At 46.2% G+C, this 15,330-nt stretch overlaps 1 protein-coding gene across 4 annotated transcripts in view; it reads right to left on the reverse strand.

Annotated features, from left to right (window-relative positions):
• The window catches only part of TOX2 (TOX high mobility group box family member 2), a 291,212-nt gene that overhangs the window by 136,728 nt on the left and 139,154 nt on the right, over positions 1-15,330 (reverse strand). For all 4 annotated transcript variants that reach the window (XM_038750718.1, XM_038750717.1, XM_038750715.1 and 1 more), the window contains exon 2: positions 13,947-14,012. In XM_038750718.1, coding sequence (XP_038606646.1) covers positions 13,947-14,012 — 66 coding nt within the window. The remainder of the gene's footprint in view (positions 1-13,946; positions 14,013-15,330) is intronic.

Here is a 15,330-nt window from a genome sequence, read left to right on the forward strand (position 1 = left end):
ACTTAGTGCAATGCAGCATACTAAACGCTTGGGATGTACAAAATGCAGAAGTGACGCTCTAATGGGGAAGATGGACATGAATACATTTACAAATCGAGTAACAAAAATAATTGAAAATGTACAAGTCAGGGGGAATAGATACAAAATAATCAGATCAGAAACAACCTGTGCCATAATCTCTCTCCCACAGACTATACAAAGGAGAACAGAAAGCCATTCTACAGAAGAGGAAACTGGAGCAGAGCGAGGTTGAGTGACTTGCCCAAGTTCTCCCAGTCACAAAGCTTAGGGAGGCTGACATGAAAATGTTGACAAATACAGAATTCAAGATAAATCATCAGATGCACAATTGATTAAATGTGCATACCAAAGGGCGATGGATATCAATCAATTTTTTAGGTATAACTATGTTTCTATATGTGGTGGTTCTCTTGTTCTTCTGTTCCTCTAGAACATAAGCTTATTGTGGGCAGGGAATGTGTCTACCAACTCTGTTATTGTACTCTCCCAAGCGCTTAGTACAGTGCTCTGCACACAATAAGCACTCAGTACATACGACTGATTGTGCTAGAGATGGCTGATGGATTTATATGATTTGGGGGTGACCAAGATGACACAGAAGACTAGAATTGGACCCAAGGGCTTAGCACTGGACTATGGTTCCCCTCAAAATCCCCCCTAAGCCCTGCTCCCCTGGCAACCCATCAAATAGTGGGGAATGTGTGGGATGTCTTAAGTGTAGATAAGAATTTCGAAGTCTAAAAGAAGAACTAGATAGGACAAAGCAGACAGCAGAAGAAGTGGAGAAAAGGTCGGTCTTCTGCTTCAGTACATTTGAAAAGAGTTGGGGCCCAAGGACATTTGGATTTACCCTGGTTTGCTCCTCCCCGTCCAACTTCTGCCTTATTTTGGGGGGCTCCATCCCTATCGATCTTCCAGTAGCCTTCCCTGGCCTCTGTGTTTATTGGAACTAACTGGCTAAGTGTGGCATGTTTCACTTTCAAGGAGAAACCTCTGGAATAGAGAGGCAGCGTGGCTTAGTGGATAGAGCACAGGCCTGGGACTCAGAAGGACCGGGCTTCTAGTCCTGGCTCCGTCACTTGTCTGCTGTGTGATCCTGGGTAAGTCACTTCACTTCTCTGTGCCTCAGTTCCTTGTGAACCCCACATTGGGACAGGGATTGTGTACAATCTGATTACCTTGTATCTACCCAAGTGCTTAGAACAGTGTCTGACTTATAGTAGGAGCTTAGCAAATACTATTAAAAAAAAAGATTGCAAACCCCTTCCTGCTGGAGTAAACAGGCTAATTCCAACTGCACAATGGCCAGAACACCTTGCCAGGCTTATTCCTAGGTGCAAACTGGACCGATTCTCCCCTCAAATCTATTAGCATCATGCTGCCTTCTCCAGGAGAGGTGAAATTCGCACTCCTGATCTTTGACAACTCTTGGGTAGAAACCCCACAGAAATGCAAAGCTGTGGAAGCACTTTGTTCACCTCTCAAACTTTGTCATTTTGAATAGGTCTGTGGCACACAGGATCCGAGCGTTATTCTAATATTCCCATTCCGTGAAATGCCCCAAGGTAAGTCACCGGATGGATGGAAAATGAGATTCGGAAAGTCTTCTTTCTATTTAATGTGCTTGACTGGGTGTACGGCAGGCTTAGTAAATACTAAATAATACCTGGAACATTTTCGCTAATAAAACAGCACCACTCTTAGCCATGATGTCAAGGTCACAGTAATAAAATGGGGTTCTGTAAACAAGTAATAATGGAAAAGTCAACAAGGGTGCTGATTGGAGACCTGAGGGTCAGAATGCTGGGAAAGGAGGAGAAATGTCCCACCCACCAACAACCATTTCAGAGGCGAAGAAAGAAGAAAATTGCCACCCAAGATCTTGGTAAAAATGAGGTTTTTCTCTCCATGAGGGGTGGCAGTGTGGCCTAGGGGAAAGAGCACAGGACTGGAAATCAGGAGACCCAAGTTCGAACCTCAGCTCTACCACTGGAATGCTGTGTGACATTAAGCAGGCAACTCTGGGCCTCAGTGTCCCCATGTGGAAACTGATAAGCCTGTGAGCACTGGGTGGCACTGGGATTGAGTCCAATTTCATAACCTCGAATTTACCCCAGTGCTCTCAGCACGTACTAAGAACTTTATAAAAATATGGCATTTGTTGAGCATGCTTTATGTGCCAGGAACTGTACTAAGTGCTGGGGTAGAGACAAGCTAATCAGTCCATGTCCCACCTGGGGCTCACAGTCTTAATCGCCATTTAATAGATGTGTTAATGGAAGTCAGAGAAGAGAAGTGATTTGCCCAAGGTCACTCAGTAGAACAAATGGCTTAAAAAATGATATCGCTACATGGGAACATTCACAGTAGAGAGAGAGAAAGACACTATATAAAGAAAGCTCAGAAGAGAAGTGTCCATAGCGGTCACACCTTCTTCTCCTCACTGTTAGTATGTTTGGTTTTGTTCTCTGTCTCCCCCTTTTAGACTGTGAGCCCACTGTTGGGTAGAGACTGTCTCTATATGTTGCCAACTTGTACTTCCCAAGCGCTTAGGACAGTGCTCTGCACACACTAAGCGCTCAATAAATACGATTGATTGATTGATTGATTGATTGACCGAAGTTCTTAGCTAAATGGAACTCTACCCACTAGGAGGGCCATAGTGACTCTTTAGGCTTCTAGGGAGCTGTTTCATTAGGTCAAATGTCGATTCATTAATAAACAAGTAATTACTTGAAGCCTGAAGGGAGCCCAATTCTAGCTCTGTGTTTTACTGACTCTTTTTTTTTAAAAATATGGTACTAGTTAAGTGCTTACTATGTGTCAGGCACTGTTCTAAGCCCTGGGCTAGATACAAGTTAATCAAGTTGGATACAGCCCCTGTCCCATATGGGGCTCAAACTCTTAATCCCCATTTTACAGATGAGGTAACTGAGGCCCAAAGAAGTTAAGTGACTTGCCCAAGATCACAAAGCAGACATGTGGTGGAGCCTGGAATAGAACCTACAGGCTTGAGAGGACCAATGCTGTTTCCAAAGGACTTCCTTCCAGCCAAAGGACTCACAGCAACCAACTTCCTGACGTGCATAACACCGTGATATTACCCTTTCACAAAGATGAAGCTAGTGGCGAAGGGCAGTGTCACTTATCCACCCGTGCAAGTGTTCACTAGAAAAGACAGAGGAGCAGCATTGCCTGGTGGATATAGTAAGGGCCTGGGAGTTAGAAGGACCTGGGTTCTGGTCCCGGCTCCACCACTTGTCTGCTGTGCGACCTTGGACAAGTCACTTCACTTCTCTGGGCCTCAGCTACTTCATCTGTAAAATGGGGATGAAGACTGCGAGCCCCATGAAGGACGTGGACTGTGTTCAACCTGATTAGCTTGTATCTACCCCAGTAAGCGCACAGAGTAAGTGCTTAGCAAATGCCATAAAACTATTATTATTAATAATAACAACAACAATAATAATAGTGATAAAAAATACGGTACAGTCAATTCTTCCAGAACACTTGCTTCTACTTGGCATTTCAGCTAGAATCCTGGTGTGGGAAGGTCCTGCCCACACTGTGTGCCCGTTTGGCTAGAATTGCAGGCAGGGAATGTGTCTTTTATATTACACTGTACTCTCTCAAGGGCTTAGTTTGGTTCTCTGCCCTTGGTGAGCGCTCAGTAAATACCACTGACTGATTAGTGTCAAGGAGAGGCCTTTGTCCCTGGCTTCATTAACTTCTCTTTTTTAGTTCTCACAGCTAGGCTAACTTCCCTAAACTCCAACCTTCCATTCCTTGGATACAAATTTTCTTCCAATGAATGTTTCCATAAATGCTCCACTTTTCAATCAATCAATGGTATGTATTGAGCACTTACTGTGTGCAGAGCAGTGTTCTACGTGCTCCCGAAGAGGGAGGAATGAATAACTCCATTTTATCGAAGAGAAAACTGAGGCCCAGAGAGGTTAGGTGACCTCACCCAAGTCACACAGCAGGCCAGTGGTAGAGCTTGGGCTAGAACCGAGATGTCCTGAATTCCAGATCCTTCCACTAGACCAAGCTGCCTTTCCCAGGAGTGAGAAAAATAATGGCAGGAATTTGGCTGGGAAGATTGAGAGGAAACGGTAGACACCAGAGAAACCACGGAGGACCTGGGTTCTAATCCTGCCTCCGCCACTTGACTGCTGTGTGACCTTGGGCAAGTCACTTCACCGGGCCTCAGTGCCGTCATCTGTAACATGGGGATTAAGATTGTGAGCACCACGGGACTGAGTCCAACCTGATTAACTTGTATCTACCTCAGTGTTAAGCACAGTGCTTGGTACAGAGTATTGGCTTAAAAAAATACCATTTTTTAATAAATGTGTGATTATTTAAACCTGGTGAATAGAGGAGGCATACACGTATCCAAACCTCCTAGCTTGGGCTAGCGGTGGACGGGCAAATGGCCCTCGGGAAACTGGGTAGGAGGGAAGGTTTGGATTGGATTGGATTTCCAACTTGTACTTCCCAAGTGCTTAGTGCAGTGCTCTGCACACAGTAAGCACTCAATAAATACGATTGAATGAATTGGGGGTGGGGAGGAAGAGGAAATCTTCACTCTACTAAGAGAGGTTTGTTTTCACCTCTTTTGTTCCTCTCAAAGATCCCATCCTGTAGTTCCCCTTCCCTATGCACAGCTCACTGGTTGCAGTGGGAAAATCGCCGCACGTCCTTGCCATGGGAACTGTGAATCAATCAACTGAACAATCACTCAATCATATTTATTGAGTGCTTACTGTGTGCAGAATACTAGGGAGAGCACCGAGTTGGTAGACATGTTCCCTGCCCACAGAGAGCTTACAGTCTAGAGGGGGAAACAGACATTAAAATCAATTTAGGCTATTTTTTTAATGGTATGTTTTAAGTGTTTACTATGTGTTAAGGACAGTACTAAGCACTGGGGCAGATACAAGTTAATCGGTTTGGACACAATCCCTGTCCCACATAGCATTCATAGTCTTAGTCCCTATTTTATAGATGAGGTAACTGAGGCACAGAGAATCAATCAATCTAGCAATTGCATTCCCCACGGCACTTGTATATATATATTTGTACAGATTTATTACTCTATTTATTTTACTTGTATATATTTACTATTCTAGTTATTTTGTTAATGATGTGCATATAGCTTTAATTCTATTATAAGCAGCATGGCTCAATGGAAAGAGCCCGGGCTTTGGAGTCAGGGGTCATGGGTTCAAATTCTGGCTCCGCCACTTGTCAGCTGTGTGACTTTGGGCAAGTCATTTCACTTCTCTGGTCCTCAGTTACCTCATCTGTAAAATGGGGATTAAGACTGTGAGCCCCCCGTGGGACAACCTGATCACCTTGTAACCTCCCCAGTGCTTAGAACAGTGCTTTGCACATAGTAAGTGCTTAATAAATGCCATCATTATTATTATTTGTTCTGATGACTTTGACACCTGTCTACATGTTTTGTTTTGTTGTCTGTCTCCCCCTTCTAGACTGTGAGCCTATTGTTGGGTAGGGACTGTCTCTATATGTTGCCAACTTGTACTTCCAAAGCGCTTAGTACAGTGCTCTGCACACAGTAAGCTCTCAATAAATACGACTGAATGAATTTAGTGCGCACTTACTGTGTGCAGAGCACTATGCTAAGTGCTTGGGAGAGTACAATATAACGGACACATTCCCAGAAGTTAAGTGACTTGCCCAAGGTCAAACGGCAGACACGTAGCAGAGCCAGAATTGGAACTCAGGTCCTTCTGACTTTCAAGCTCGTGCTCTAGCCACTAAACCCTGCTGCCTCTCACTTGACTACGTACATAAGTGTTGTGGGATTGAATGAAGGGTACAAATCCAAGTTGGGGACGTGAAACTGTAAATTCATTGTGGGCAGGGACTGTGTCTGTTTATTGTTACACTGTACTCTCCCAAGCGCTTAGTATAGTGCTCTGCGCATATAAACATGCTTGACTGACTGAAGGCTGAGCAGAGGGGTAAATGGGTGGCTGATGGCAGGGAGGGCGATGGTGACAGGGTGCTGTTTTTCAAGGGAAACGTTCCCCAAAATCAAAACCCTTTGGTTCTGAAAGAGCACAGAATGCTTCCATATGCTATTCCGAAAGTGAATTTCAACTCTGCACCCCTGTCAGCTCTCCAATTGGGTCTAATACTTGTTTATGGCTAGGTCATAAAATCCCTCTGCAGGGTAAAGCTACAGGGCAGAGTAAACAGAAAGCAAAGAGCAGGTGTTCCAGGGAAGGATGGACCAGGAAAGACTGTTCCCCATTAGCAGCCCCGCCTGCATGGGGGGCAAAGGTTTTCCGGGAGACATGGAACCTGATGGATTTAGTTAAACATTTCACCCCAACCGCGCTGGGAGAAGGGTGGGGGTCTGCCCACAGGACTGGAATGGAGAAGCAGTGTGGCTCAGTGGAAAGAGCCTGGGATTGGAGTCAGAGGTCATGGGTTCAAATCCTGGATCCGCCAATTGTCAGCTGTGTGACTTTGGGCAAGTCACTTCACTTCTCTGTGCCTCAGTTACCTCATCTGTAAAATGGGGACTAAGACTGTAAGCCCCCCTGTGGGACAACCTGATCACCTTGTAACCTCCCCAGTGCTTAGAACAGTGCTTTGCACATAATAAGTGCTTAACAAATGCCATTATTATTATCAATCAATCATATTTATTGAGCGCTTACTGTGTGCAGAACACTGTACTAAGCATTTGGGAAGTACAAGTTGGCAACATATAGAGACAGTCCCTACCCAACAGTGGGCTCACAGTCTAAAAGACAATTAATATTATTAATATATAATATTAATATATATGTATAATATAATATTAATATTAATAAAAATGATAATAATGCTGTAAGCTTGTTGTGGGCAAGGAATGTGTCTGCTTATTGTTGTATTGTACTCTCCCAAGCACTTAGTACGGTGCTCTGCACACAGGGAGCGCTCAATAAATACAGCTGAAAGAATAATTGTGTTCTTTCTTAAGTGTTTAATACTGGTCCGGTACTGTACTAAGCACTGGGGTAGATGCAAGAAAATCGGGTTGGACCCAATCCCTGTCCCACATAGGGCTCACAATCTCAGCTGTTATGGGCAGGGAGCGAGAAGCAGCAAGGCTTAGCGGATAGAGCATGGGCCTGGGAGACAGAAGGTTCTGGGTTCTAATCCTGGCTCTACCACTTGTCTGCTGTGTGACCGTGGGCAAGTCACTTCACTTCTCTGTGCCTCAGGGTCCTCTTCTAGCACTTAGACCAATACCTGGCACGTAGTAAGTGTTTAACAAATACCACAGAAAACAAAAAACCTGTCTGCTAGTGCTGTTGCCCTCTCCCAAGCGCTTAGTACGGTGTCCTGCACCTAGTAAGTGCTCAATAAATACCACTGATTGATTGATTGATTGAACCGCTCCCTGAACTGGTCTGCAGGAGGCCTTATGGCTGGGGTGATGAGCTCATCACCCCTTCACAAAGGTTGAACCCCAGGAGTGGCCAGAAAGGGTGATGGCGGTTGCGGCTCTTTTTTTCAAACTGCGATTCATGATTCGTTAGGTTGTAAGCCCCTAGAGGGCAGGATCCGACCACGTCCCTCGCTTCTGAAGGTCGTGGGTTCTAATTCCAGCTCTGCCACTTGTCTGCTGTGTGACCTTGGGCAAGTCACTTCGCTTCTCTGTGCCTCAGTTACCTCATCTCTAAAATGGGGACTGTGACTGTGAGCCCCTCGTGGGACAGGGACTGGGACCAACCTGATTTGTTTCATCCACCCCAGCGCTTAGTACAATTCCCGGCACATAGTAAGTGCTTAACAAATACCACAATTATTATTATTAATGCTAATAACGATGGCATTTATTAAGTGCTTACTATGTGCCAAACGCTGTTCTAATATTATTATTATTCTGGTGCTTTTGGTACAGTGCTCTGTACCCAGCGGGGGCTCGATAATACTGTTGATTGATTCAAATGGGAGAGCAATCATCCTACAACTGGCAATCTCCAGGGGACACCGCTTCAGAGTCAATTTGCAGCTGTGCATATGAAAAAACACACACCAAAACTCCGTGTTTGTGCATACTCGGGTGAGAGAGAAACAAACAAGCATGCTAATTACGAAGTCTTTGATTAATTGGTAAATTATTTTACCCATGTGCTTTGGAATTCTCTCTTTGAGAAATGACATTTCTGATCTTTCCCATGCTAGCCAGACGCTCTCTGGATCTAACCTGACTGCTCTCCTTCCAATTTTTCTGCTCTTAGCAACCACCCCTCGGCCGCTCAAAGGGAATACTTCTCGACCATTCATTCAGTTGTATTTATTGAGCACTTATTGTGTGCAAAGCACTGTACTACGTGCTTGGGCGACAGCGCTTGACACATAGTAAGCGCTTAACAAATGCCATCATTATTATTATTACAATAAAACAATAAACAGACTCATTCCCTGCCCACAATGAGCTTATAGACTAGAGCTTCCAGACTACAGACGTTGTTCATTAAAACACTTGGTTCTTGGTGGGGTGGGTTTTTTCCTCAGGCTTAGTTTCTCCATTCTCTCTTTAGCCTAGAGAACTTTAATACCAGGAGCACATCTTTTTATACAAAGGCAGGTATATATTTTTTCTTTATCGTGCCAGGCACTGGAGTAAGCGCTGGGGTGGTGCTTAAATACCACTGATAGATCGACTGCTAGATCCATTCATAGCAGCTTTAGAGAGAACTTAGGCAGATAGGAGGCTGCATGATGAGGGATTTACTGGTAGATCTACAGAGGAGAACAAAACGCACAGAGAAGTGCAGCGAATTGCCCATGGTCACACAGCAGACGGCTGGCGGAGCCAAGATAACGAGCCAAGTCCTCTAGCTCCAAGATCTGTGCTCTTCCCACTAGGCCACATTGCTTCTCTATCAGAGCGTGAATCAGGTACCTCTTGGGGGAGACCGCTAAATTCTCACGGGTTTCTGACAAACCAGGAAATGGGCGGGGAGGGTGGGCTGAGGGTGTTCATTCAATCGTATTCATTGAGCGCTTACCGTCTGCAAAGCACAGAGAAAGGGGAAGGCAGGAACTGGGGAGAAAGAATAGGGGAGAAGAATCAGGTTCTCAGAGCCATTAATGAAGGAACAGGGAAACGTCTGGGGGATGTTAGGGGCATAGAGAAGTACAAACTGGGAGGCCAGAAGGAGATTTGGTTGCACGCTCAAAAAAGCAGAAAGGGTCTGAGAAACTGAGTCGAGGTTGGAGGGGAGACAGGCAAGGAAAAAGGAATATAAACCATTGGAATCAAGAACACTCATTATTACTGTACCATGGCAGTGGCATTCTTGAAGACTTCCACTTTATGGAAAGAACACACACTAGTCATCATTAATTAACGGAAATGGTCGGGAATAGACAGTGAAGAGACCACGATAGTCCACATTTTTTGAAACAAATTCCTACATTATTGTAATGTCCACCCCCAGCAGATCGGTCTCCACCCTTGCCCCTCATAGTTATTTTTCTATATTAAATCCCGTAAAGTTGCCAACCAGACCCAGAGTTCTCCCCAGTACCGAACAGCCGCATTATCCCACATCCAACACGCTGGACCTGCCCACGACCGTGTCTTTCTACAGCAAATGTACTTGTGCCAACTTCTAGACTGGAGGCTCGCTGTAGGCAAGAAATACACCTACCAACTCCGTTATTTCTTATCTCCCGAGGGCTCAGTAAAATGCTCTGCACACAGTAAGTGTTCAATGAATGCAACTGATTGATTCATTGACCGTGGATTGGGCTGTGCCCAGAACAGCCTGATGTGGGAAGAGCGTGTTTTCTATCCAAATCGAGTCATGACAGAACTTGAGAGACTAGAAATGACTGCATGGGAAATGTGGTAGTGAAAGCTGGTTTTTCCCTGATACAATTTTAATCTGGGATTAATGGGGATTCCCTCTGGTCCCGTGGACCGTGGCAGCCCTTTCCCGTGGCTATCTGAGGAGAGCCAAAGTGGACGCAGCCTTTATGTGGGATCTGTGGGGTCTGAGAAGTCTGAGGTGGGGAAGGAGAGGGGGTGGGCACGTATGACTCTATGTACATGCCAAATGTACACGCCGGTAGCTTTGGTTTGCTTCGGGTTTATTTTTAAAGTTCTGAGGTTTTGGTTTCTTTGCTGGCTCTTTTCTGTGCAGACCTTTGCAAATCTGAAGGGCAGTTATTTTTTTTAAGTGTTCTAAAGTGCCTACGATGTATCTTTATTTTCATATCGTCGCAAGGCATCTAATACCTTGTAAGTACCCGAGCGCTTAGGACAGTACCTGGCTTCTAGTAAGCGGTTAACAAATACTACAATTATTATTATTATTTCTAGGGAGCCTCTCTTATCAGTGCCCCCTAGCAATCTTCCTCGTCAAAACCCCTACGTTGTTCCCACAATGGGGACAAGGTCTGTTAACCATAAATGTGATCCTCAAGTGACATTTAATTGGAACTTGCCAAAAATCAATTAACCTTTTTTTTCCTTCAAGCGCTCAATAAATACGATTGATTGATTGATTGACTCCATGTGTTTTGGTAATTTTAGGATCTCCCCCAAGGTGGGCAATCATTTGGGTTGGTGGGCTGCTTGTCGACATCCTCACAACCTGGTGCCTTTCATTCATTCACTCAGTCAATTGAATTTACTGAGTGCTTACTGTGTGCAAAGCACGGTACTAAGTGCCTGGGAGTGTACAGTGTAACAATAAATAGACACATGCCCTGCCCACCCATCATGAGGAAGTGGAAAGGGGTTTAAGATTTGGAAGTGGCTGCATTTCCACCTGCAGTGTCTATTACCTGGTGGCACTCACCCTGCTACAGATGCTCTAAGCATGCCTGTCCACTCATTGCAATCCTCTCTGGGCCTACCAACTCACTGCAATCCTCTCTGGGCCTACCTGCTCACTGCAATCCCCTCACTGTCTACCCTCTCACTGCAACCCCCTTGGTGGCTGCCCGCTCACTCCAATCACCTCTGAGCCTGCCCGTTCACTGCGATCACCTCTGAGCCTGCCGGCTCACTGCAATCCACTCTGGGCCCACCCACTCTTAGGATCATAGTGAGCAGGACATGCTTTTCGCATCTTCAGCAGGGGCAGTGTGGCCCTGTGGAAAGAGCAGGGGCCTGGGAATCACAGTATGTGAGTTCTAATCCTGGCTCTGCCACTTGCCTGCTCTGTGAATTTTGGAACTTCTCTGCACCTCAGTTTCCTCATCTGTAAAATGGGGATTACCTCTTCAACCTCTCACTAAGACTGGATGTCTAGGGTGAGCAAAATCGGGACCACGGGACGGATCCAACCAGAGTGATTTGCTCCAGGAGTGACTCACAAGAGCGAATCAGCATCAGAAGTGACTGTGGTTCTGGCCCCAGAGGCTCCCAATCAGTTGGTCAGTTAGTCCATCCTATTTATTGAGTGCTTACTGTGTGCAGAGCCCTTGGGAGAGTACAATATGATAAACAGACACATTCCCTGACCTCAATGAGCTTACAGTTCCACTGCCTCTGAGCCTGTTAAATAATAATAATACCAATTGTGGTGTTATGCGCTTATTATGTGCCAAGCACTGGAACTAACCACTAGGCTAGATATAAAATAATCAGGTTGGACACAGTCCCTGTTCCACTTGGGGCTCACAGTCTAAGGGGGAGGGAGAAGATGCATTAAATCCCCATTTTACAGATGAGGTAACTGAGGCCCAGAGAAGTGAAGTGACAGGTCACAGAGCAGGCAAGCCTAGAGATGGGATTAAAACCCAAGTCCTCCGACTCCCGGGTCTGTGGTCTACCCACTAGGCCACGCTGCTTCTCTGCCTGCAGAATCAGACAGTCTCATAGTTGGGGAGATAACACTGCCAGGTCCTTACTCCACTGAGTTCTAATCTAGGTTGCTACAATGGACTTCTGCCTTTATCAGGATTCCCAGAGATGGTGAAGGGATTTTGAAAATGAAGAATGAGGAGGGGGGCGGGGCAGTGTGGTGTTGATTTGGGGGAGTGAGGATGATTGGGTAGGAAAATCAGGTAGCCAAAACGACTGTCAGGGCACTCTCCTAAGGTTTCTGAACTCTGGGACCCTAGGTGCCCAGAAAATTGCACTAGGTGAAACTTTAAAGGGCTTGGATGAGGTGATGGTGTATACATATTGGCCTGCTAGGACCTGGGCCCCTCTTCAAAGTTCTTTTCCCTCAAGGTGAAACACAAAATGAGCTGGGTGGACTTTTCCCAGGGGAATCTTTTCTTTTTTTAAAACGAAGCCCTGTTGTTGAGGAGACAATAGGCAGCAGGTTTCTCCTCCTGGACGATGCCAGGCCAAACTCAAATCTCCCCCTGGAGTCAGCATTCTCCCTGATCTGAACAAGGGAGAGGGAGGCAGGGATGGGATATCTACACAACCGAAGTCCTCTAGAGAATTCTGCCTTGCCCTCATTACTCTACTGAACATCCATTCAGAAAGAACGCCTGGGCGATCTCAGCATGGTAGCCACAGGAGATGGGCCCTCCCAAGGATCTGGTTGGTGTAAATTGGCTTGGAGACATTCATGATTCACTGCTCTTCCAGTGCTCTACCCCCCTACACTCCTCCTCCTACTTGCTTTCCTGTTGGCTGAGGACTTTCTCAGAATTCCCTCTCCCATGGATTGGCAGCTGGGAGTAAACCCTCTTCTCTAAGTGGGGCTATTCCTGGAATGTGGGATGGTGAAGGAAGGGTTGGGGGGGGGGAGGGAATTCTGGTGCGGAGAATGCTATCCTGGGAAGCAGCTGGGGCAGGATACTTGGGTACCCCAAGTGCCAATTCTGGACTTTCTGGATCATCGCAGGCACAAGGCATCACCCCAACAACTTGGTTAGGGGACATAGGGAGAGATGGAGTCTCACAGGGAGGACCTACCTTTTTTTTAATGGTATTTGTCAAGCGCTTACTATGTACCAGGCACTGTACTAAGCACCGGGGTAGATACAAGGTAATCCAGTTGAATGCAGTTCCTGTACCACATGGGATTCACAGTCTTAATCCCCATTTTACAGAAGAGGGAACAGAGAAACAGAGAAGTTAAGTGACTCACCCAAGGTCACACAGGAGATAAGTGGCGGAGCCTAGGTCCTCCTGACTCCTAGGCCTGGGCTCTAACCACTAGGCCAGGCTGCCTCCCCTAACTGGAGAAAACAGGGATCTTTCCAGACAGCTGACTCTTTCTAAGGTCTTGGTTTAAGGGCCAGACCTGAGTATAATGCCTAGCACGTAGTAAGCGCTTAACAAATACCATAAAAAAGTCTCTCCATAAGTCTTAGAACCACTTTTCCAGGATGGTGGTTCCTGGGTTACCCACCAAACCCGCTCTTCTAGCAGCCATAGCCATCTCAGGCAGGTTGCCCCGATACTCTGCCAAGAGGACCCCCTTCTCTTCCACATCTCAACGGTCTGGGCATCCATGGGTGATCACAGCAGGATGCCAAGGGGAGGGAGTTCAATACTTCCATTCTGGACCAGCCCGGGGAGGCCTGTTCCCTGTTACCATTAAATATTCAGTTACTCTGGGAGCCAAAAGTAAACTGGGAGTTGATTTATGGAAAATATCCAATTTTCTGTTTCACCTTCCCGTGTCTGTGGCATTAAAGCCTTGCCCTGAACGGCCTGGGTCGGTCCCAGATTCTTCCAAAGTGCACTCTCTGACCATCCTCCCCCGCCAACCCCAAACTCCCACCACCACAATCTGGTGTCTTTAAAAATGGAAATGCTTCTCTCCCACCCCCTCCCACGCTGCTGCTCCAATGGAGTGTAAAACTGCCTCCCAGACTGAGGCAGAAACTGATTCCTGACCCATCCTCTCATCCCCTCCCCAGTGTTTCGACTAAATCTTCTGTCCCCAAAGCTGTTGAAGGACACTTACCTGATTGGCTGATAGGAACTCCTGGTTATTGTCATTCATTCCCATGTACATGTTCTCCCCATCAAACTAGAAAAATAGAGAGAAATCACTCATTAAAATGGCGTCCCCCTCACGTTTAGCCAGACAAAGCCCTCTTGATCTGAATTAGCACTTCCGATCTCCTCCCCACACCTTGTCTGCCCAGGCGAGCGCCATTTCTTTTTTCCTTCTCAGTGATGCTCGAGTGGAGAGAAAACAATCCAGCCCCACTGTACTGGGTGGTCTTGACGTCGGCCAAGACGAGGCGGATCCAGGTTGGTGGCGAAAATGAAGCGAAATGAGCAGTTGGTCCAAAGCAAATGGTGGGAGGGAGTTCTCCAACTGTATTGATGATCCACGAAAAGTCTGATTTGGCCCTAGTTATCAGGCTCAGCTCCCTCCCGGGCCCAATTCCCAGATAATTAAGACTCTTTGGCTGTGCCGGCTGGCCTGGGAGACCAGTACCATCCTCAGAGAAGCTTATTTCAAACCACCACCTTCCTGGCCAGAAGGACTCTCAAAAATGAATTCAGACAAAACACATGTTTCTCTCCTGATCTTTATCACTCTTGTGACCTATCAGGATCTGAAGCTGTTCCTGGGAGTGCCAAATGGTTATAAAACAGCAACCTATAACCGGGCTCCAGATGTTAATTAGGTTGTTACTGAGGGAGAGTGCCCTCCCTTTGAAAAAAAAAAAGATCTCCAAATGCCTTTAGATGAAAGTTATTTTGAGGCAGTTATGAAAGTTATTTTGAGGCAGTTATGGAGGTTGAGTTTAGAGATTAATGATGGCCATAAAGTTCAATCCCTCATAAAAAAGTTCTGTGATAAAGAAGGAGGCACAAGATACAAGTGATATTGGAGGCCTATTGCTTATAAACTAGGTGAGGACGTGGAGACTGCTTCGCCTGCTCTCTGGGAGGAAAGCAAACCACTCCATGGTGGCCGCACAAAACATCTACCAACAATTGGGTGTTTGCTGAGCAACAATGAAAAAGGAGCAGAGATGACACTAGCTAGAGGCATTCATGTGGCTGAGAAGCGGCATGGCCTAGCGGACAGAGCACGAGCCTGGGAATCAGAAGGACCTGTGTACTAATTCCGGCTCCGTCACTCGTCTGCTGTGTAACCTTGGACAAGTTACTGAACTTCTCTAGGCGTCAGTTCCCTCATCTGTAAAATGGGGATTAAGATTGTGAGTCTCAAATGGGAAATGGACTGTGTCCACTCTTGTTAGCTTGTATCTACCTCAGTGATTAGCACAGTGTCTGGCACATACATCCACCAAGCCAGCTCTCTTCCTCCTTTCAAAGCCCTACTGAGAGCTCACCTTCTCCAGGAGATCTTCCGAGACTGAGCCTCC

Source organism: Tachyglossus aculeatus, chromosome 8 (genome assembly GCF_015852505.1).
Source record: "Tachyglossus aculeatus isolate mTacAcu1 chromosome 8, mTacAcu1.pri, whole genome shotgun sequence".
Classification (NCBI taxonomy): Eukaryota; Metazoa; Chordata; class Mammalia; order Monotremata; family Tachyglossidae; genus Tachyglossus; species Tachyglossus aculeatus.